This window comes from Schistocerca cancellata, chromosome 3 (assembly GCF_023864275.1).
Source record: "Schistocerca cancellata isolate TAMUIC-IGC-003103 chromosome 3, iqSchCanc2.1, whole genome shotgun sequence".
In the NCBI taxonomy this organism is placed as follows: domain Eukaryota; kingdom Metazoa; phylum Arthropoda; class Insecta; order Orthoptera; family Acrididae; genus Schistocerca; species Schistocerca cancellata.
This window is the reverse complement of record NC_064628.1, coordinates 462,097,608-462,119,842: the sequence shown is the minus strand read 5'-3', so window position 1 is coordinate 462,119,842 and position 22,235 is coordinate 462,097,608. Positions and strand designations below refer to the sequence as shown.

Here is a 22,235-nt window from a genome sequence, read left to right as displayed (position 1 = left end):
GTGATCAGAGAGGATACTTACGTACTTGTCAGAGTCGTACCTAGACGTATCACGGGTCCCATATCACTACAAGTTCACCCCTCCCCCCCTCCCCCCCCCCCACACACACACCATTACAGAGCCTCCACTAACTTGAACAGTCCCCCACTGACATGCAGGGTCCCTGAATTAATGGGGTTGTCTCCATACCCGTAATGGTCCATCCGCTCGATACAATTTGAAACGAGACTCGTCCGACCAGGCAACACGTTTCCAGTCATCAACAGTCCAATGTCGGTGTTGGCTGGCCCAGGAGAAGCATAAAGTTTTGTGTCGTGCAGTCATCAAGGGTACACGAGTGGCCCTTCGGCTTCGAAAGCTCATATCGATGATGTTTCGTTGAATGGTTCGCACGCTGACACTTGTTGATGGCCCTGGGTTGAAATATGTAGCAATTTGCGGAAGGGTTGCAGTTCTGTCACGCTGAAGGGTTCTCTTCAGTCTTCGTTGGTCCCGCTCTTCCAGGATCTTTTCCGGCCGCAGCGATGTCGGAGATTTGATGTTTTACCGGATTCCTGATAGTCACGGTTCCAGATATTCACGGTACACTGTGAAATGGTCGTACTGGAAAATGCCCACTTCATCGCCGCCTCGGAGATGTTGTGTCCCATCGCTCGTGCTCTGACTATAACACCACGTTCAGCCTCACGTAAATGTAGATAACCTGCCATTATAACAGTAGGAGCCGATATAACGACTGCGTCAGACACTTGTAGTCTTATAAGGGCAGTGCCAACCGCAGCTCCGTAATCTGCCCGTTTACATATCTGCGTGTTTTAATTCGCATGCTTACACTAGTTTCTTTGGCTCTTGATCGTAGAATAGAGGTTGCGGCGACGTAGGGAAACACTTTCGACCATGCCACAATGTGTGTGTGTGTGTGTGTGTGTGTGTGTGAGGGGGGGGGTTGTCGTAATTGCTAAAACTATATTTAGTTATGCTTTCTATTCTTTTCTTTCATTTCTAACTTTTGGCGACGATTTTCGTAGAAGCACTGCGAGACGAAGCGGCCATTGGATGCACTTAAATCTCTTTGGGATTTCCTTGGAGTAACAGTCCACAGCTGACAAGTTCTTAAACTAGAGCATGGTAAACCAGCCGCTGTACTAGCGTAACTTTATTCAAGTACCATTTTCGGCTCAAAAAACCGTCATCGTTGGAGGGAAAGCTGGACATTGACGACTCCACAAACATCGTACAGTGACACATACATTTAAGTACAACGGCACATTTCCATTAACTTGCCTCTGTGTTTTCTCGCACGATGTTTTCGTATCATTGCAACAACTATCACAAGATCCCGGTCACAAACTTGAAATATTTGTAACCGGTGGAGGAGTAGTCTTGTGTGGTACCGCTGGTTCTTTGCTATGCATTATTTCTAAAACTTTGAGATGTCTTGACCACAGTTTTATTATTCCAATATGTCTTGTACGTTTCGACTTACGTCATTATCAAAGGCTAGAAAAAGTACAAAGACAAAAAATGCTATCAGTAAAAACAGAATAAATGTTACATTTTCATCATTAACAAATTACATGATATCGAAACTAAGATATGGTTTAAAGTTTACCAAACACTTAACGTCATTAATATGAGACAGTGGAGCTTATCGAAAAGGATATATGGTATCTAGCTAACATTCCTTAACCACAGGAAAGTGCGAAGTGTCTCCACGGATCACGAATTATAAAAGTGGAATAGACTATTACACGGCGTGAAGGTCCGTTAATGCTGCACCTGTTTATTAACAAAATAATATTTCCCCAATTTTATCGTATAACCAATTGCATCAATGAAGAGGCACATAAAATGTCTATAAAATTTTAGGAAAACTATTTTTAAATACTAGCAAAATACATAACTATACTGCAGAATAAGAGTATAGTAAATAAAATAGGGTACAATGATTGAATACAGGAAAAGAAGGGACGAAACCAAAACTAATCTCCAAGACGCAAACTACACAATCTCCCAATACGTTTAACCAACAGCTTCATAAGAACAGAAAAATTAAAAAAAAAAAAAAAACAATGATGTCACCGCGAATTTGTGCAACCTATAGTACTTCGTTTCAGTTTCCATATCAAACTTGTTTTTTGTTCCATGTAATCCGAAATAATTCTTAAACATTAAAAAAAATAAAACATTGCAAATAAACCTATAATGAAATATATTTTATAATTAAACATATCGTATGATAAATTACTAAATGGCCCAACAAAAAGCATGGATTAGTTGGTGGGAAGGGGGTGGGGTTGGGGAGGGGTGGGAAATGCAAGAATGAAATGCAGGAAACAGGATTAATACTGATATATATTTTAAAAAATGGTTCAAATGGCTCTGAGCATTATGGGACTTAACATCTATGGTCATCAGTCCCCTAGAACTTAGAGCTACTTAAACCTAACTAACCTAAGGACATCACACAACACCCAGTCATCACGAGGCAGAGAAAATCCCTGACCCCGGCGGGAAATATATTTAAAAAAATGGTTCAAATGGCTCTGAGCACTATGGAACTTAACTTCTGAGGTCATCAGTCCCCTAGAACTTAGAACTACTGAAACCTAACTAACCTATGGACATCACACACATCCATGCCCGAGGCAGGATTCGCACCTGCGACCGTAGAGGTCGCGCGATTCCAGACTGTAGCGCCTAGTACCGCTCGGCCACCACGGCCGGCTATATTCAAAATAACATTTCTTAAACTGTCTATAGTTCTACGACTACAAAACTGCTTTTTATAATATAAAATCCGGCCGGAGTGGCCGTGCGGTTCTAGGCGCTACAATATGGAGTCGAGCGATCGCTCCGGTCGCAGCTTCGAATCCTGCCTCGGGCATGGATGTGAGTGATGTCCTTAGGTTAGTTAGGTTTAATTAGTTCTAGGTTCTAGGCAACTGATGACCTCAGAAGTTAAGTCGCATAGTGCTCAGAGCCATTTGAACCATATAATATAAAAGCAACTGTTATGGGTTTGTCCATCTTAAGTTTTCTGCAGTTAATGAAAGAGAATTTTAAACCAGGCATGTTTCTCATTTATTTACAATGAATTTCTTGTGATTGTTGGTGTTTTTGCCTCCTGTTCACGTAATCTACAAACCACTGCCTTTTCATTCTTTGTTAGCGGAGTTTGAAGTCCAAAGAAACTTCGTTGTACATATACGCTTAGCAGTTTTTTGCCCTTTCTCTTGGGCTGGATTGGCATTATCTGTACTTCACCTCACTTCTGGAAACGGAACGGTAGTTTTATGTATTCGCACGCAGTGGAGTATTACTGTGTTACCACTGGTCACAATTAACATTTTGCACATTAAAAAAATTGGAATTGTTGCATAGCAGATGTAATACAAATCTTAAGAGCAACATTCAGCATTTGCCATCCTGCCATCCAGCGCAAAGCGATAAGTAGTAGATTCTTAACATTTAATGGTCGGTGACCAGGAAGATAAAAAGGCGAAATAATCAACCAAAATATCCCATGTTCTTTACTGTCAGCTTCATGACTACAAAATAACTATTAATATTTGGTTGGTTGTAAATACGAATTTTCTTATCACAATAGATAGTGGTAATTACAGGACTACTGTTGAAAAAACCTGAATAGAGTTACCACTTCTTAGTTTGACTACTGTAATCGATTAATAATCAGGTATTTCGCAATATAAAACGTATGACAATATGAAGGTCAGTTTTCAAATCAGTTCCATTTAGTATTTTGTGAGAACATACGAAGAACAATGTACGTTTCTTGGGAGTTATGATTACCTACTTTCGCTATTTTTATATTGATAATTGCAGGATGCTACACAGGAGTCATACTCTAAATGGACGTAGCATGTGTCAAAATTTAAAAAAAAAGAAGTAATATGCATAAACACATATCCAGAAACGTTAGCTGTCCGAGGACACTACAGGTAGTGTTCATGTAGTTTCTACTCATTCCTCGACATCCTTATAGCTTCATTCTCAAAGATTCACAAACCCACACGATTTGCCCACATGTATGAGACATTCCATATGCACTGTGTGTACTTTGTCCATCAATGTGAAAAACGCCAAAGCTTTTAAATGTAACATATTCAGAGGTTTAAGGGAAGGTGAAAAGGGGAGGAAATGCTCCTGGACAGTCTCAACTAATCCGTTGGTCTTTGAAGGTTTCAGTTTAGAGCTGTTGTACGAACTGTGGAAAGTTGAGTGGTATCTGTCGTACACTAACCATATTTTTTGCAAGCTCACATTGGGGTAAGGTACACTCTATTAATATGCCGCTGAAATGCGCCGAGTAGCCTTCTCAGTGCGCAAATACGCCACTGAGCCGTGGCGGGACCGGCGCTAGTAGTATCTCTGACATGAGAACGCGGATTTCCTGGTACAGAGGTTTGTCTTGGGGCTTGGGCAGGCTCGGGATAAGCGAGTGACGACCGCGAGTAAGAGGAACAACGCTTTGTGAAAGGGAGGCGGCGGTGCGCGAGTTGGCGATTCGCTGGCGGGCAGAAGCGAAGACGGCGTGGCTGAATCCGGGCGGAAGTTATCACGTGGTTATACTGGGGGCGGCGGGAGTTGGCCGGCGCTGTGCATTCTCCGGCAACCTCGTGAGCTGTGGATGTGCCCGCTTCCTTGGAGGGACAAGCTGTTTAGGTCTTGCGAAGGACGGTCTGACATCTTCGCAAAATCGCCACAGTATGAAGACACCAATTTAAGTATTCCAATTACTAAGAGCGCTTAGTTAACTGTGATTGTGATCGCTCTTGGTATACTAAGACGTTTCCGGACGCGTGATGTTATGTATGTTCGATTTCATTTGATGCCTCTTACTAAGCGTGTGCTCTGCTTCCGCATAATATTGACGTATTTGTAGAACGTTAGTTCATTAGTTATTATAAGCAAGCGTTTAATTTGCTTACGATATCGGTTAACCCATATCAATATGTCCTCTGCGGGAAATCTGAGTTTTTATATTGCTAAAGGTTACCGCGTTGAGCTTTGCAGGACCACTTAAAGTGGCCAATATGTGTGTCATTAAGTTCTAGTGAGTGTCGGTTCTCGTGAGCCAGTTAATTTCCCACTATTAGCGTTTTTCATTAGGTACTGTTTCACTTAAAGAAAGGACTTGCCTGTGTAATTAGTTGTTTTTGGCCTTGATTTTATAGTGTTAATTTACTGGTCAATCTTTAATATTAAAGTTAAGAAAAGTTTTTTGGTCTCCTGTTGTCGGTTGTGGTCTGTGTTTCAGTGAGCCGAGGCAGCGGGCAACCGAAGCGCAGAGCTTCCCTTCAGGTTACAAGTTTGGCTTACGGGCGGTGGACTTCGCCTGACCTCGTGTGTTCTTCTTCGGTAGCGTTTTCTGGGTTCACATCTCGATGTAGAGTTGCAAACGGAGCCATGTCTTGGTTTGATGTTAAGTATTACTTCCCTGCCGGCCGCGGTGGCCGAGCGGTTCTAGGCGCTTCAGTCCGGAACCGCTCGCCTGCTACGGTCGCAGGTTCGAATCCTGCCTCGAGCATGGATGTGTGTGACGTCCTTGGTTTAGTTAGGTCCAAGTAGTTTTAAGTTCTAGGGGAGTGATGACCTCACATGCTAAGTCCCATAGTGCTCAGAGCCATTTCAACCATTACTTCCCTCAGTCGGTTCCATTGTTCGTGGCTAAACTTCGGCCTTACCAACTTGGGCCTTTCTTCTGTTGTTACACGTTCATGATTGTAAAAAGTTGGATGTTTCTATACCCTAAAAGCCCATCTTACAAGCCAATAGGCGTTTGAATAATTTCGTGGTTCACTCTGCAAGGTTCTCTAGTGTAGTAATTTGCAGGAATGTCCAAGTTACGTTTTAATAAATATCTTCTAAGTATTCATGTTAAAAATTGAGGCAGTGTGTCCACTGTTATTTTACATGTAATGTTAAAGTATTGGAATTGAAAGGATCTTAAATAAGGTGTCTTAACTACAGTTGTTTTGTTAGAATTATGGTCAAATTCAGCCTTAGTGGCATCTGTCAATTTTTATGTGAGATTGTTATTGGTAGTTAATAAACACATAGGAATTGAAATGTTCACTTTATTGGGTCAGCCCTTCCTCTCCCTTTAGATTTAAAGGTTAAACAGAGCAGGTGTTAAGTAGAAACGTTCCAGCCACTATGGCCCAGAAGTTTGAAAATGTTCTGTGCAGAGGTACACGGAAAGGGTGTTGGCCCGTACATGTGAATCGTAGCTGTGTAACTTTAAAAACATTAATAAATCACTAAGTTGTGATGGGGGCAGCCGACTACTGGAATGAAGAAAATGATTCTGAATCATCTAAATTTATTGATTACGAACTTCAGGTAATAATCAAAACAAACACAGAAACAAATACCTGACTTGAAGAAAATGAGGTTAGATACTCATCTCAGAACTCTAATAATAGTGGACCAGTGGGAAAAATGTGAGTGGAAGTGCTCAAACAGGAGCACGTGCACATCTATTCTGGCTGAATTCAAATGTAAACCTAAGTCAATGGTGAGCATTACATCAGTAGGTTGGTGGGTATCAAGAATAAGAACCCCAAAGAACAAAGTCATGGCCAAGAGGTCACATCAAAAGAGAATGATTGATTAAAATGTTAAGACATGTCTACGATCAAATAAGAATTTTGAATTCGCCACACCACTGGGGCACTTACTCAAAATGTACGAGACGAAGTGAGTCACTGTTACAGGAAGTGCTGGAATCTGACATGCCGCATCCCGTCTGCTCTCATGTCCCTGCCCGAAGTGCAAAAGATTACAGCAGGAAGGGCTCAGCCTGAAAGCGAAGACTATTCGTACAACTTCGTCCAAATCTACATCTACATCTACATTTATACTCCGCAAGCCACCCAACGGTGTGTGGCTCCCGAAACTTGTGCTATCCAGTCCTTCCTGGAGCGAGCCAGCCTAAACTGCACTTTAAGCCAGTCCATGGCCGCATCTCAATTCTCCCAGTCAGAAATTCTCTAACAACATTCCCGCACCGGTATTCTAGAATGTTCGGCTCAACTTTCCTGAAATTGCGAGCGCCGACCTTGCCTGCCGGTGTGGCCGAGCGGTTCTAGGCGCTTCAGTCCGGAACCGCGCAACTGCTACGGTCGCAGGTTCGAATCCTGCCTCGGGCATGGATGTGTGTGATGTCCTTAGGTTAGTTAGGTTTCAGTAGTGGACTGATGACCTCAGATGTTAAGTCTCATAGTGCTCAGAGCCATTTGAACCATTTTTTCGAGCGCCGGCCAATGGCAAACCTCCGTTCCCAACATTTGCCAACACCGACCAACCAAAAGCCATCGCACTTAGACTTTCTGTAAATTTTTCATAAGGCTGGCAGCCTTGCGACACGACAGAAAGCCTTGCCCAAGACTAACACGCTGAGGTGAGGACATACTAGGGTACCAATTATCACACTATCTGTACATACCCGTAAAACTCTTAATTTTCTCCTTGCTGATTCACGAATGGACCTACTCCTTTTCAGTCCACCCGCTTCGGTTCTCTTATTCTCTGATTTTTGCATTGATGTATTCAAGATGTACTTAGGGAATTCCTATGGTAAGCTACATATTATTACGTAAGGCCAAATAACATTTATTGAATGCTACACTACATTTCACTGTGAATCAGTGTGAAATTTAGGCTTTTTGTCTGCAAGATTCGTACTGTTCACGTACTTAAACTTTGGAGTACGTTGTCGCTTGCCACGCCGTATTACTCCCATACTGTGATGCACCAGTTATCCATACCACACAGAACATGGAACATACATTCTCTTCTGACAATGCGCTACTCTCTCAGTGCACTGATCTTAGCATGGGATTACACGTAAAGCATGCTTTCTGAAGTCCTACATTCTCAGGCAGTTGAAGAAGCTAAGGCCTGTGCTTCTGAGTAGTAGACTTCATTTATCGACGACTGCTGTTTCCGCCTGAAATAGTCCAGTTTTGTATATTCGTTCCTTCATGCGCTCTTTTACTTCTCATATTTCAGTAGTCTTTCACTACGTGTACTAAATGATGCCAGATATTAACATTAAGTACTCATTAATCTCACTCCTGATCCTCCCTAATAATTCCGTCACTCTTTAGCTTACTCTTAGACAACATCCCATGTTCAGTAAACAGCTCTTTGCATTATGTAGGTCCTGTAAATCTTCCTGAGATAGATACAGGACAGCTGTATCATCAGTGAATTTTATCCTAGATATCTTTTCCTCCTGCATTTTAACCCCTCTCCTGAACCTCAGGAAATTTTAATTTATTTCAGTTACCTTTTCTTCGATGTATAGATTATGTAACAGAGTTGAAGACTGTGTTCTTACCTTACGCAGTTTTAATCTGAGCCCCTCTGTTTCGGTCTTCTTATTTTTCGATCTTGGTTCTTGTGCGTCCTCAAATTGCTTACAACTAAATACCAAAATCATACGTTCCAAAACTAGACATGTAACATATTATTATCTTCCACATGAAATGAGCACAACGTGAGAATCATAGAAATCAGGAGCTCAACGAAAGTTGTCTCTCCCCCGCAAGGAAAATGTATCGGAAATTTTTCAAGTGAATTTTCAGTTTATTTTCTTATTAGGGATCAGTGGTTTCCAATGGCATGTTGCAGAGTAACTGCATTTCGTTTGAAATCTCAATCGAATTTGTTTTCGTGCACGAATTGCACTTAAAAGTGTTGAAGCAAGGCAAATGTCAATGGCATGCGCTATGTGTTCGGAAACAACATCAATTCAGTCACGGTTCTGATTGTTAACAGTAATGCCGACTCCACTCTTCGCTCTCATTCATTACTGCTCGAATCTGCCTCGGGTTCGTTTTTCCAGCAGCTTCTGCTGTTCGTTAACAGTGATATACAGAAGTATGTATGGAATTTCCGATAAAGAATTGGTCAATACGAAATTCGTATGCGAAGGGGTAGCGGGGCAGTGGCAGTTACCCACAGCGAAGGCAACCATAAAACTTGTGCTTAGAAATTTTTTGCATTACTATATGTCTTTTGATGTTTATTTTGACGACTGCTTACTGCAGGCATTGGAACTATTATGGAGACATTTTCACAGAAACAAAGCTAACTTACGCAATAAACGCAGTGAGTCATAATTCCATTATCACTGGAGGAAAACTGAAAACTAAGAACCCCTTAAAGCAAAATATTCATAAGATATTCCAAAACAAACTGCGAAATAATATTGGTAAAATTATGTTTTAGCCAGTATAACTTACTTGAAAGCTTACTTTTTCTTCCAAACATAAAAAAATAATGCAAGAATATCTATTAGAAGACACTGGCAAGTAACTTGATTACGAACTAAAGGGAGATATTATACCTCTAGATCACCATTCGAGATGACCAATTATTACCGTGAACTACGCGTGCAACGGATCGAAAGCACGAATTCATTGGTTACTCAGAAACTATTACGTTGTGTGGCTGATCGGGACAAACAAAGCTTCCCTATTTCAGCAATATTTAGTGGTTGTACACAAATCTTTTCACAGGATATGCCTTTCAACCGCTGGGAGATTCCTTAGTGACTGATCAGAACGCTTTTCATTGGAGTCACGTTCGGATGCCTCTCGACTCGTATGCCAAAACTCGTCGAAATTGATGGGTCACCAACTAACTTTATTCGGGAGTCGGTCTGACAGCAGCTAAGTGCCTGTCCCCCAATCGTTCAGGTACTGAACTTCAACGTCAACACTAACTCAAAATGATGGTAGAAAACTACGAATATTATTAGTTCAATGGAATGGTCTTGATTCCGTGATTAATATCTGCATTGGTGATGGAATAGTCAGAGTAACGGTGTCGAAGGTGTTGAAGATGGAGCTGTTATAGTTCGAATGAAGGTCGTCTTCAATGGACCGTCCACCTCCGTATCTGAGAGGTCAGTCATGTGGAGAACAAAGGTTTGATTACCGGTATGCCAGCGATGATTCTTGGGGGCAGAACTCGAACTCAGCCTCGTGATGCCAAAAGAGAAGCTACTTGACAGAGTACTAGCGGCTCGAAGTCACGAAAACTGCCGGGAGAGCAGTGTGCAAAGTACACACTCCTCCACACCGTATCCAATGACGTAATTCGTATACTGAGGCACGATGGTCGGTCCTTACAGATGGGTCACCCAGGGCCTGTTGCTGGAGTTCTTTCATGCAAAAAATTCGGATAAAATGAAATTGTGGGAACGAGATTGGATTTGGTGGGGAGATGGAGTAAAATGCTTGGAGAAACGAACTTTTCAAATCAATATTGCTAGTGTTTGGGTAATGGAGTAGGATGTCGCTGTACTTACGAGGGAAACTGCAGGAAGACAGGGGTCTGCGCACAGTAATATGGGACTTGTAATAGACAGGGTTATCTAGAGGGAAGAAACTGAGACAGTAGTGGCTCTGAAAGCACGTGGCTCAGACATCGGGGTGAAATACATAACGGACAGAATGATAGACATGTGGTCGGTCGAACTGATGGATTTTTCGAGAACTGTGGCTACTACATTAATGTAACTGATCTGCCTCTTAATGTGACCAGCTGTCAAAAGCCTCAATAATCGTCCTTTGCAGCGGGGACCGCTGGGAAACGTACAGGAAGGTAATCATCCCTGTCATCTATGGCTATCGTTTTGAGTAGCGCCAGTTAGCATGCACATGTCGGAAAGAAAAGTCCCAACACCAAGAAGTAGTTGTGCGATGTAAACGAAAGTTTGCAAGTGTGTTTCTATACAGGGCGTTACAAAAAGGTACGGCCAAACTTTCAGGAAACATTCCTTATACACAAAGAAAGAAAATATGTTATATGGACATGTGTCCGGAACCGCTTACTTTCCATGTTAGAGCTCATTTTATTACTTCTCTTCAAATCACATTAATCACGGAATGGAAACACACAGCAACAGAACGTACCAGCGTGACTTCAAACACTTTGTTACAGGAAATGTTCAAAATATCCTCCGTTAGCGAGGATACATGCATCCACCCTCCGTCGCATGGAATCCCTGATGCGCTGATGCAGCCCTGGAGAATGGTGTATTGTATCACAGCCGTCCACAGTACGAGCACGAAGAGTCTCTACATTTGGTACCGGGGTTGCGTAGACAAGAGCTTTCAAATGCCCCCATAAATGAAAGTCAAGAGGGTTGAGGTCAGGAGAGCGTGAAGGCCATGGAATTGGTCTGCCTCTACCAATCCATCGGTCACCGAATCTGTTGTTGAGAAGCGTACGAACACTTCGACTGAAATGTGCAGGAGCTCCATCGTGCATGAACCACATGTTGTGTCGTACTTGTAAAGGCACGTGTTCTAGCAGCATAGGTAGTGTATCCCGTATGAAATCATGATAACGTGCTCCATTGAGCGTAGGTGGAAGGACATACTGATGAAACTAAAATGAGCTGTAACATGGAAATTAAGCGTTTCCGGACACATGTCCACATAACATCTTTTCTTTATTTGTGTGTAAGGAATGTTTCCTGAAAGTTTGGCCGTACCTTTTTGTAACACCATGTATATGAAAGATGATGTCTATTAAAATCTTACGTCACTAATAGCGCCACTATGACGAAGCACATGAGGATTGTGTTAAACACATTCAGTAACCATCATGAGCGTTAGTTAACTTTGAGACGTGGTGGGTGGATGTCAGTCAAGAATGTCTTTAAGCCATCGAAGACGGCATTGTCAGCACCTCACTGGGTTTAAATTAGGTCTTGCAATAAAACTACGAGAAATCGGATGTTCCTTCTGTAATATTGCAGAATAAGAGAAATGGTAGGAATGTAGCTATTGGCAGCAGTGGTCACGAAAATCTGCAGCCACAAACATACCGGGCTCCTGACAGACATTTGACACTACAGAGTGGAAGGACCACTGTACGTCTCTGGAGCATTGTGCTGCAGCTGCAGCAGCATTTTAGCAGCAGTTGGCACACAGACAACTCAATAGTTACGAATCGGCTATTTCAAGGACAGCTCCGAGACAGATGTCGTGTAGCACGCATTCCTACAGACCCCAAACCACAGCCATCTGCCGGATCAGTGGTGTCAAGCAAAAGCTCATTGGAGGGCAGCTTAAATTTCTGTCGTGTTTTATGGTGAAAGGTGGTTCTGCCTCGGTACCAGTGATGACAGTGTGTTGGTTAGAAACAGGACAGTTGAGGGCCTGCCACAAATCTGTCCGTGTGGTAGACACACTCCACCTACACCTGGAATTATGGTCTGCGGTGCGATTTCGTATGACTCTCGTAGTTATCCCATGCTGCCTGACTGCAAATTTGTACGTCAATCTTGTGATTCGACCTGTTCTGCTGCCATTTATGAATAACATTCCAGGGTGTATTTCCCAACAGGGTAACAGTCGCCCATATGCCGCTGTTGTAATCCAGCGTGCGCTACAGATGGCGGAAATGTTACCTTGGCCTGCTAGATAACCAAACCTGTCTCTAGTCACTCACATATGGAACATTACCGTCCCTGTATTGGCCGATCAAGTGCAACACTAATGGAACTCTATCCTACATACTGATATCCTGCAACTCTGCCACACAATGCATGCAAGTTATCATGCTTACATTCAACATTCTGGCAGTCACACTTGTTATTAATGTACCAGCCCTTCACATTTTCAATGGCTTATCTCACGATGACATCAACCTCTGATATGGTAACGTTAATCACTTAAATATGTTACCTAGCAAACGTATTCCAGAGATTTCACTACTGTACATTAGCTTTTTAGGTGCTGCGATTTCTTTCCGTCAGTTTACTTCAACGACGGTGACACATGAGCAGTTTACAAACCTAGCTGTTTTGGAAATGCTTCCACATTTGTCCCAGAAGCCAATTATCATGCCACTTTGGACGTTAGATAAAACACCCGTTCCACATTGCGATGATAGGTGCACTGTTGCCACCTTCCGCTGGACACAGTTTATGTACCTAGCGCTGCCACCTGCAGTCTGATGTCGAATATAAAATGGTCTCACTAATGTGACCGGAACCTGTACATATTTTGCGATGACTACGAAGCACAAGACATTCTTTGGGCGTACTGGTGTGTTGCTGTTGCTGGAGTTTCCAGGTTTTATTTGAGGAAGCTCAGCTGAAGCATCTGATCTCTACTTGTAACAAGTGCTGTATTCTGGCCGGAAAGAGATTCGTGAAGAAACGCCCTGAGAAAGAAACAAGCAATGTGTAGACAAAGCTGAGAACAAAACTGCTTGGACACAGAACATGTGTAATAAGTAGTATTAAACATGGTGACTACTTTCGCAAAAAATAGAAATGGAAGTGGAGAGCTCGCCGCGGCGAGTGACTGACCCTTGTCGCGGTGCAGCTCCTTGGCGGGCGGAGGTCCCGCGGCCACGGGCGTCAGGACGCCGCCATTGCAGCGCACGGCCGCTGGCGCCCCGGGCAGCACCAGCGGCGGCGCCACGTCGGGCAGCTCCGTCGCCTGCCAACAGGACAGCGCCGCCTCAAACACTGTGTGAAAGTTACACCTCAAGTCCACCTCAGTGATACTCTGTACGTGTACACTATGCTAGCGAAACCCTCTGCAATACGTCATCATGGCAAGTTCCAATCAATACCAACTTGCTGTCTCACAGACCCCATTACATGGACTAAAAAGACAAATGAATCAGTACAGAAGCCCCTCCCTATATTTCGAAGAAGCTATAAAAGACTATTTTCACTGAGTGCTAGTTCTTCCAGGTTCGCAGCAGAGCTTCTGTAAAGTCTGGAAGGTAGGAGACGAGGTACGGGCAGAAGTAAAGCTGTGAGGACGGGGCGTGAGTCGTACTTGGGTTGCTCAGTTGGTAGAGTACTTGCCCGCGAAAGGCAAAGGTCCTGAGTTCGAATCTCGGTCCGGCACACAGTTTTAATCTGCCTGGAAGTTTCGTTTGTCCGTTTCTGTAGTGTCCTTATCCCAGTAGTAGCACCCTGGACTCCATTAGGGAGGACGAAGGTTCAAACCCACGTCCGGCCATCCTGATTTACTTTTTCCGTGATTTCCCTAAACCGCTCCAGACAAATGCCGGAATAGTTCCGTAGAAGTGGCATAGCCGACATCCTTCTGCACCCTTATCTAATCCGATGGGACTGATAACCTCGCATTTTGGTCCCCTCTCCTAAACTCAACCAACCAACCTAATGTTCTCATAATTCCCTGATACCATCATTTACTTCCAGTGTCCAGAAATCGAAACACTGAAAGTAATATGTTGCAGCCATTATCTCCAGAACAAAGATCACCACACAAAAACACATTTCTTCCCTATGCAATTCACCTTGAAAAATCTTTCATTCTGTAACACTTGCAATTATCCCCGCCTCTCAAACTCCCAATAAATGTAACGCCAAACTTCCTTCTAAGGATCCAGCATTGCCTATTTCCACATGCCTTGTTGATACATCATTCGACCCATCCAATCCCACCACCATTTTCCTGTAGTTATAATCAGATGTGTTACCTTGATAACCCACCCAAACATTCGAACCTCCGTACACAACAAAATACGAGTAAATCCCCCTTGCTGTACAGGCTGTATCCCTTGTCAATTTAGCGCCGCCTGTACCCACAGTTGACACCATTTCGTCTTGCTATGTCCGTCAGACCTAATTTTGAAACCCCTTTCGCTATCCAACTGCGCTAACTCCATATGGACTAAGGCTATAACTCTATCAATACTTAACAGCCTCCCTCCCCCACCCCCACTCCCCCCCACCGATAGCATTGATTGGCCTTTCGCAAGCGTAATTTCAATTGCCTTTCTCCGCCATTATCCCATCCCTGAAATCTGCCATGCTTCCAGTCTTAAAACACCCTACCTGTCTTATACCAATTGTAGATTCTGACCCATACGTTCTTTGCGAACTCTCCTAACACCTATATCGCATTTCTCATTTCTTACCTCGTACATGAACTCCTACATTCTTTTACATTTAACGTGCTCTCTAGTATTTTCTACAATTAGTTAGACCACTTCATCATAACAAAGGAAATGTACACTATCTGGTCAAAAGCATCCGGACAGCTACTAAAGAACAATAGTGTTAGGTGAGTCCAACATTCGCCTTTATGACAGACTGAAATATGCTGTGGACACTTTCCACGGCTTTGTGGATGTGTGTGGAAGAACAGCAGCCATGCTTCCTCAAGAGCCGAGACCCGAGAACATAGTGATGTGGGGCGCTGTGGTATGGACCGAAGTCGACGCTATAACTCATCCTCAATGTGTTCACTTCTTGACTGAGGAAGCCAGTCGATTTAAGGAACGCTGTTGACTACGAACCATTGCACCACAAATGCAGGATTATCACCATCTGCGTATCGTTTTTCAACTATACACAGTACACAATGCTGTAAAAATGTGCTCATATCCACATTTAACTTTTTCCTGACTGGTATATGCGGACCAGTGCCAACGGCCTTGCTGCAGTGGTAACACCGGTTCCCATCAGATCACCAAAGTTAAGCCCTGTCCGTGTGGGCCAGTATTTATTTGGATGCCGAGCGGTGTTGTCAAGCGGGGTCCAAAGAGCCCTTGTGAGGCAATCTGAGGAGCTACTTGATTGAGAAATACCTTCTCCGGTCTCGTAAACTAAGGTACGGCCGGGAGAGCGGTGTGCTGTCCACATGCCCCTCCGTATCCGCATGCGGTGACGCTCCTAGGCTGAGAGGATGACACGTCGACTGGTTGGTACTGTTGGGCTTTCCAAGGCCAGTTCGGACGGATTACTATACTTGACATCCAGAGAAACCATATCTGAAGTTTCTGAGCACTCCTGACAGATCCATTCTCTGTGACTGTTTTTCTACTGATAAAACAATATTCTCCGCCTTCTCTTATATCGACGATTATGTCCCTAGTGGCCTTTGTTGGTCACTTCCGCGTTACAAGGGGATGCGCACATACTTCACATCAGAAAGTTTAATCGCATCAGCATTATCCTGTCATAAACACGGATTATTTTCCACTTCTTAATTAACGATGAATTTGAAATTTTCTGTAACTCATTGGGCTCTGAGACGTAACTGGATGCTGCCACCATACCCGAGCAGGGAGATTGTAAATACGACGGGCGTTCGATTAGTAATGCAACACATTTTTTGTCGGAAAATTTCGGTTGAAAAAATTCGGAATTGATAAAATCATGGCTTCTGTGTTTTTGGACTCTAAGGGAGTGATTCTCTCTGATTTCTTTGTGCGTGGCGGAACAATCTACTCACATAGGTGTTACCAAACACTGCAAAATTGCGGAGGGCGATACAAAGAAGCTTCGGGAAAAACTAAGCGCATTTTTTTTTCTTTTTGACGGCAACGTACGTCCACACACGGCCAATCGTACTCGAGAGCTAACACGGGATTTTGGATGGGATGTGCTTCATCGCCCACCATACAGTCCAGATTTGGCGCCGAACTACTACGACTTTTTTCCGGTAATAAGGACACAGCAAATTTTGATGTGAATTGCATGGCGGTATAAAGTAATGGATGCAATAGCAGGCGGGAGATTTATAAACAGATGGAATTCAAAAACTTATGTTCCGGCATGATAAGTGCATTACTGTGATTACGCAGAAAAATAACTTAAGATTGTACCTTTAAAACGTATACAATAAAACTTCGTTTCTTCATAATGTTGATTTATCTTTCTTAACGTCTATTACTTTCTGGACAGCCCTTGTAATAGGGATGGAAAAATGAGAAGAGTTAAAACGTATACTGATATTTTAGTTTGGAATAATCGGTATTTATCAAGTTATGTTTGCTCCTAGGTGTAACAGGTCTTTTCCTTTTCAACTAATAACCGGGTAAAATAAAACGAAATAACAATTAGTCATTGCATCAGCGCTAAAATTTTTAATGTTCAAATACAACTTTTTTAAAGAACGAGTAATTATTTACGTAAAACTGACTTTGTTTTGAAATATTGCGTCATTATTGATAATCGGAAAAGCGATCAATGATACTTTAATAACAATGCTGACAGAAACGAGCAACAAACACATGTCATAAGAATTGGGATAGCATTGCTGAGACAATACTGTACCTGTTACCCATTAACCATGGATCCTACCGTTGGTGGGGATGCTTGCGTGCCTCAGTGATACATATGGCGGTACCGTAGGTGCAACCACAACGGAGGGGTATGTGTTGAGACGCCAGACAAACGTGTGGTTCCTGAAGAGGGGCAGCAGCCTTTTCAGTAGTTGCAGGGGCAACAGTCTGGATGATTGACTGATCTGGCCTTGTACACTAACCAAAACAGCCTTGCTGTGCTGGTACTGCGAACGACTGAAAGCAGGAGGAAACTACTGGCGTAATTTTTCCCGAGGGCATGCAGCTTTACTGTATGGTTAAATGATGATGGCGTCCTCTTGGGTAAAATATTACGGAGATAAAATAGTCCCCCATTCGGATCTCCGGGCGGGGACTACTAAAGAGGACGTCGTTATCAGGGGAAAGAAAACTGACGTTCAACTGATCGGAGCGTGGAATGTCAGATTCCTTAATCGGGCAGGTAGGTTAGAAAATTTAAAAAGGGAAATTGATAGGTTGCAGTTAGATGTAGTGGGAATTAGTGAAGTTCGGTGGCAGGAGGAACAAGACTTTTGGTCAAGTGAATACGGGGTTATAAATACAAAATCAAATAGGGATAATGCAGGAGTAGGTTTAATAATGAATAAAAAAATAGGAGCGCAGGTAAGCTACTACGATCAGCATAGTGAACGTATTATTGTGGCCAAGATAGACACGAAGCCCACGCCTACTACAGTAGTACAAGTTTATACGAAAACTAGCTCTGCAGATGATGAAATTGATGAAATGTATCATAAGATAACAGACATTATTCAGGTAGTGCAGGGAGACGAAAATTTAATAGTCAAGGGTGACTGGAATTCGGGGTTAGGAAAAGGGAGAGACGGACATGTAGTAGGGGAATACGGATTGGCGGGAAGAAATGAAAGAGGAAGCCGTCTTGTAGAATTTTGCACAGAGCATAACTCAATCATAGCTAACACTTGGGTCATGAATCATAAAAGAAGGCTGTATACAAGGAAGAATCCTAGAGATATCAGAATTTATCAGACACATTATATAATGGTAAGACTGAGATTTAGAAACCAGGTTTTAAACTGTAGTACATTGTGTACTCTGAGCACAATCTATTGGTTATGAACTATAAAATAAAACTGAAGAATATGCAAAAATTTGGGAATTTAAGGAGATGACACCTGGGTAAACTGACTAAACCAGAGTTTGTACAGAGTATCAGGGAGAGCACAAGGGAAACATCGACAGGAATGGGGGAAAGAAATACAGTAGAAGGAGAATGGGTAGCTCTCAGGGGTGAAGTAGTGAAGGCAGCAGAGGATCAAGTAGGTAAAAAGACCAGGGCTCTTAGAAATCCTTGGGTAACAGAAGAAATATTGAATTTAATTGATGAAAAGAGGAAATATAAAAATGCAGTTAATGAAGCAGGCAAAAAGGAATACAAACGTCTCAAAAATGAGATCGACAGGAAGTGAAAAATGGCTAAGCAGGGATGGCTAGAGGACAAATGTAAGGATGTAGAGGCTTATCTCACTAGGGGTAAGATAGATACTGCCTACAGGAAAATTAAAGAGACCTTTGGAGATAAGAGAACCACTTGTATGAACATCAAGAGCTCAGATGGAAACCCAGTTCTAAGCAAAGATGGGAAAGCAGAAAGGTGGAAGGAGTATATAGAGGGTTTATACAAGGGCGATGTACTTGAGGACAATATTATGGAAATGGAAGAGGATGTAGATGAAGATGAAATGGGAGATACGATACTGCGTGAAGAGTTTGACAGGGCACTGAAAGACCTGAGTCGAAACAAGGCCCCCAGAGTAGACAACATTCCATTGGAACTACTGACGGCCTTGGGAGAGCCAGTCCTCACAAAACTCTGCCATCTGGTGAGCAAGATGTATGAGACAGGCGAAATTCCATCTGACTTCAAGAAGAATATACTAATACCAATCCTAAAGAAAGCAGGTATTGACAAATTTGAAAATTACCGAACTATCAGTTTAATAAGTCACAGCTGCAAAATACCAACACGAATTCTTTACAGACGAATGGAAAAACTGATAGAAGCCGATCTCGGGGGAGATCCGTTTGGATTCCGCAGAAATATTGGAACACGTGAGGCAATACTGACCTTACTACTTACCTTAGAAGAAAGATTAAGGAAAGGCAAACCTACGTTTCTAGTATTTGCAGACTTAGAGAAAGCTTTTGACAATGGTGACTATAATACTCTCTTTCAAATTCTAAGGGTGTCAGGGGTCAAATACAGGGAGCGAAAGGCATTTACAATTTTTGGAGAAAGCAGATGGCAGTTATAAGGATCGAGGGGTATGAAAGGGAAACAGTCGTTGGGAAGGAACTGAGACAGGATTGTAACCTCTCCCCGATGTCATTCAATCTGTATATTGAGCAAGCAGTAAAGGAAACAAAAGAAAACTTCGGAGTAGGTATTAAAATTCATGAAGAGGAAATAAAAACTTTGAGGTTTGCTGATGACATTGTAATTCTGTCAGAGACAGCAAAGGACCTGGAAGAGCAGTTGAATGGAATGGACGGGGTCTTGAAAGGAAGATATAAGATGAACATCAACAAAAGCTAAACGAGGATAATGGAATGTAGTCGAATTAAGTCGGGTGATGCTGAGGGAATTAGATTAGGAAATGAGACACTTAAAGCAGTAAAGGAGTTCTGCTATTTGGGGAGCAAAGTAACTGATGATGGTCGAAGTAGAGAGGATATAAAATGTAGACTGGCAATGGAAAGGAAAGCGTTTCTGAAGAAGAAAAACTTGTTAACATTGAGTGTAGATTTAAGTGTCAGGAAGTCGATTCTGAAAGTATTTGTACGGAGTGTAGCCATGTATGGAAGTGAAACACGGACGATCAATAGTTTGGACAAGAAGAGAATAGAAGCTTTCGAAATGTGGTGCTACAGAAGAATGCTGAAGATTAGATGGGTAGAACACATAACTAATGAGAAGGTTTTGAATAGAATTTGGGAGAAGAGGAGTTTGTGGCACAACTTGACAAGAAGAAGGGATCGGTTGGTAGGACATGTTCTGAGGCAAAAGGGATCAAAAATTTAGCATTGGAGCACAGCTTGGAGGGTAAAAATAGTAGAGGGAGAACAAGAGATGAATACACTAAGCGGATTCAGAAGAATGTAGGTTACAGTAGGTACTGGGGATGAAGAAGCTTGCACAAGATAGAGTAACATGGAGAGCTGCATCAAACCAGTCTCAGAACTGAAGACCACAACAACATCACAACCATGTAATGTGGCTTATTCGATGGTACGTGTGTGGATGTAGTGTGCAAGACTTTCCCCATCTTGTCCATATGGTAGTTTCGCACTGTTGTCTTCGGACATTACGTAATGGCACCATCTCTGGTCTGGAAATTTTTACGAAATGCAGTATCAGGGAAGTAAAATGCTCCAATTTTTTTTACAATATTAGAAGCGAAAGGGGCCACAACAGTTTGTAAAATATTATAGACAGAAATATTAATATTTGACATTTTATTCACTGAACAAAAAGAGAAAGCAGCTGATCAGCCCTCTGTGTCCTCATAACATGCCTTTATTTGCTTATATCCCTTGAGAACGGACAAATCAACACGAAAAATAGAGTTTTTCCATCTCAGTTTTCACTCTTTTCACTGACATGATCACCGATTGCAACATGATTTTTCTACAGAGATTCAAAAAGTTAGAATCAGTAGGAGAATAGTGGTGAGTTTTTTTGTAGTAGTCAACCACTTACCACTTTTCGGCATAAGCAGGAAACGGTGGACAGATTAAGTTTTCTTTCATTTGCCTATTTAATTTAATGTATTAGTTCTAAGTACGTTAAAACTGAGGGAGTCATTATTTTCAATCTTTGTTCGATTTGGAACTGGAGGCAATAAGAATAAAAAAACAGAAAATTGGTTATATCAGGAAACGGTTATATTGTGCCGTTTTAATTGTCCAGTTAAACTGGCATTGGAAAAACAAAACGATGTAACCGAAAACCGGTTGTTGCTGAGGTAACCGCCATCCCTGCCTCGTAGATGCAGAGGCAGCATGATTGTATCACGCTGCGCCCGTTCGCTGCATACAAGCGGGTCGGTTGTGGGCACGCACGGCGGAGCGAGCAATCGAACGTACTCGTGGGTGACGTAGGCTGGCAGGCGGCGCATTTAATAATTACAGCGCGCCAATTAAAGCGGTCGGCAGCGCGCGGTTCGGCGTGGCCCGGCCCGGCCAGCCCCACTCGCAGGGCACCGCGGCGCAGCGCCTGCGGCCACACCGTGCGCGGCGGGCGGTGGCAGACCGCGTTTGCCGCCACGCCGCCGCTGCCGGCCGCGCGGATAATACTGCTGCGTTATGCACCCGGCTGACGCGGTGCCTTTTGTGAATGGAAAGAACGGCCCGCTAATTCCAGCAGATTACGATCAACAAATCAACACAAATTGGACGAAATGCTGCACCGGCTCGGCTCGCGGTAATGTGTGTGCGTGCAATTATCGAAAGGGGCTTTGTTTGCTGTGGAAAGAACTCTGTGGGAATTGAGCGACATCACGCACCATTCGCTCACTCTCCGTTTGCCCGGACAGGAATGTAGCCCTAGCCGGACTGCAATATGAACGCTCCAGTAGTATGGCTGAGTAATTGGTTCAAATGGCTCTGAGCACTATGGGACTCAACTGCTGAGGTCATCAGTCCACTAGAACATAGAACTACTTAAACGTAACTAACCTAAGGACAATACACACATCCATGCCCGAGGCAGGTTTCTAATCTGCGACCGTAGCGGTCACGCGGTTCCAGACTGAAGCGCCTAGAACCGCACGGCCACCACGGCCGGCTCCGAAGCCATACTGAGCCATGCTGTCTCCATAGCCGTCCTTAACTGCGGAAACGTTGCCGGTGCAGGATTTTGTGGTGAACTAATCTCACGATTACGTCTCATTAATATTTGATGGGATTCATGTAGGGTGAACTGGGTGGCCAGCATTCCCTCGAGTTAGCCAGAATATTCTGACTCGGTGCAGTGTCATCCATATAAGTTCCATCGTTGTTTGGGAACATAAAAATCTATGAATGGTTGCAAATCATTTCCAATCAATGATCAGTTCAGTCGGACC

General features: G+C 43.1%; 1 protein-coding gene across 1 annotated transcript in view; it reads right to left on the bottom strand.

Moving 5' to 3' along the window:
- Window positions 1–22,235, bottom strand: part of LOC126176365 (dipeptidase 1-like) — a 431,133-nt gene that overhangs the window by 372,559 nt on the left and 36,339 nt on the right. Inside the window, 2 exon segments of the mRNA XM_049923520.1 lie at window positions 13,364–13,525; window positions 21,256–21,443. Coding sequence (XP_049779477.1) covers window positions 13,364–13,525; window positions 21,256–21,443 — 350 coding nt within the window.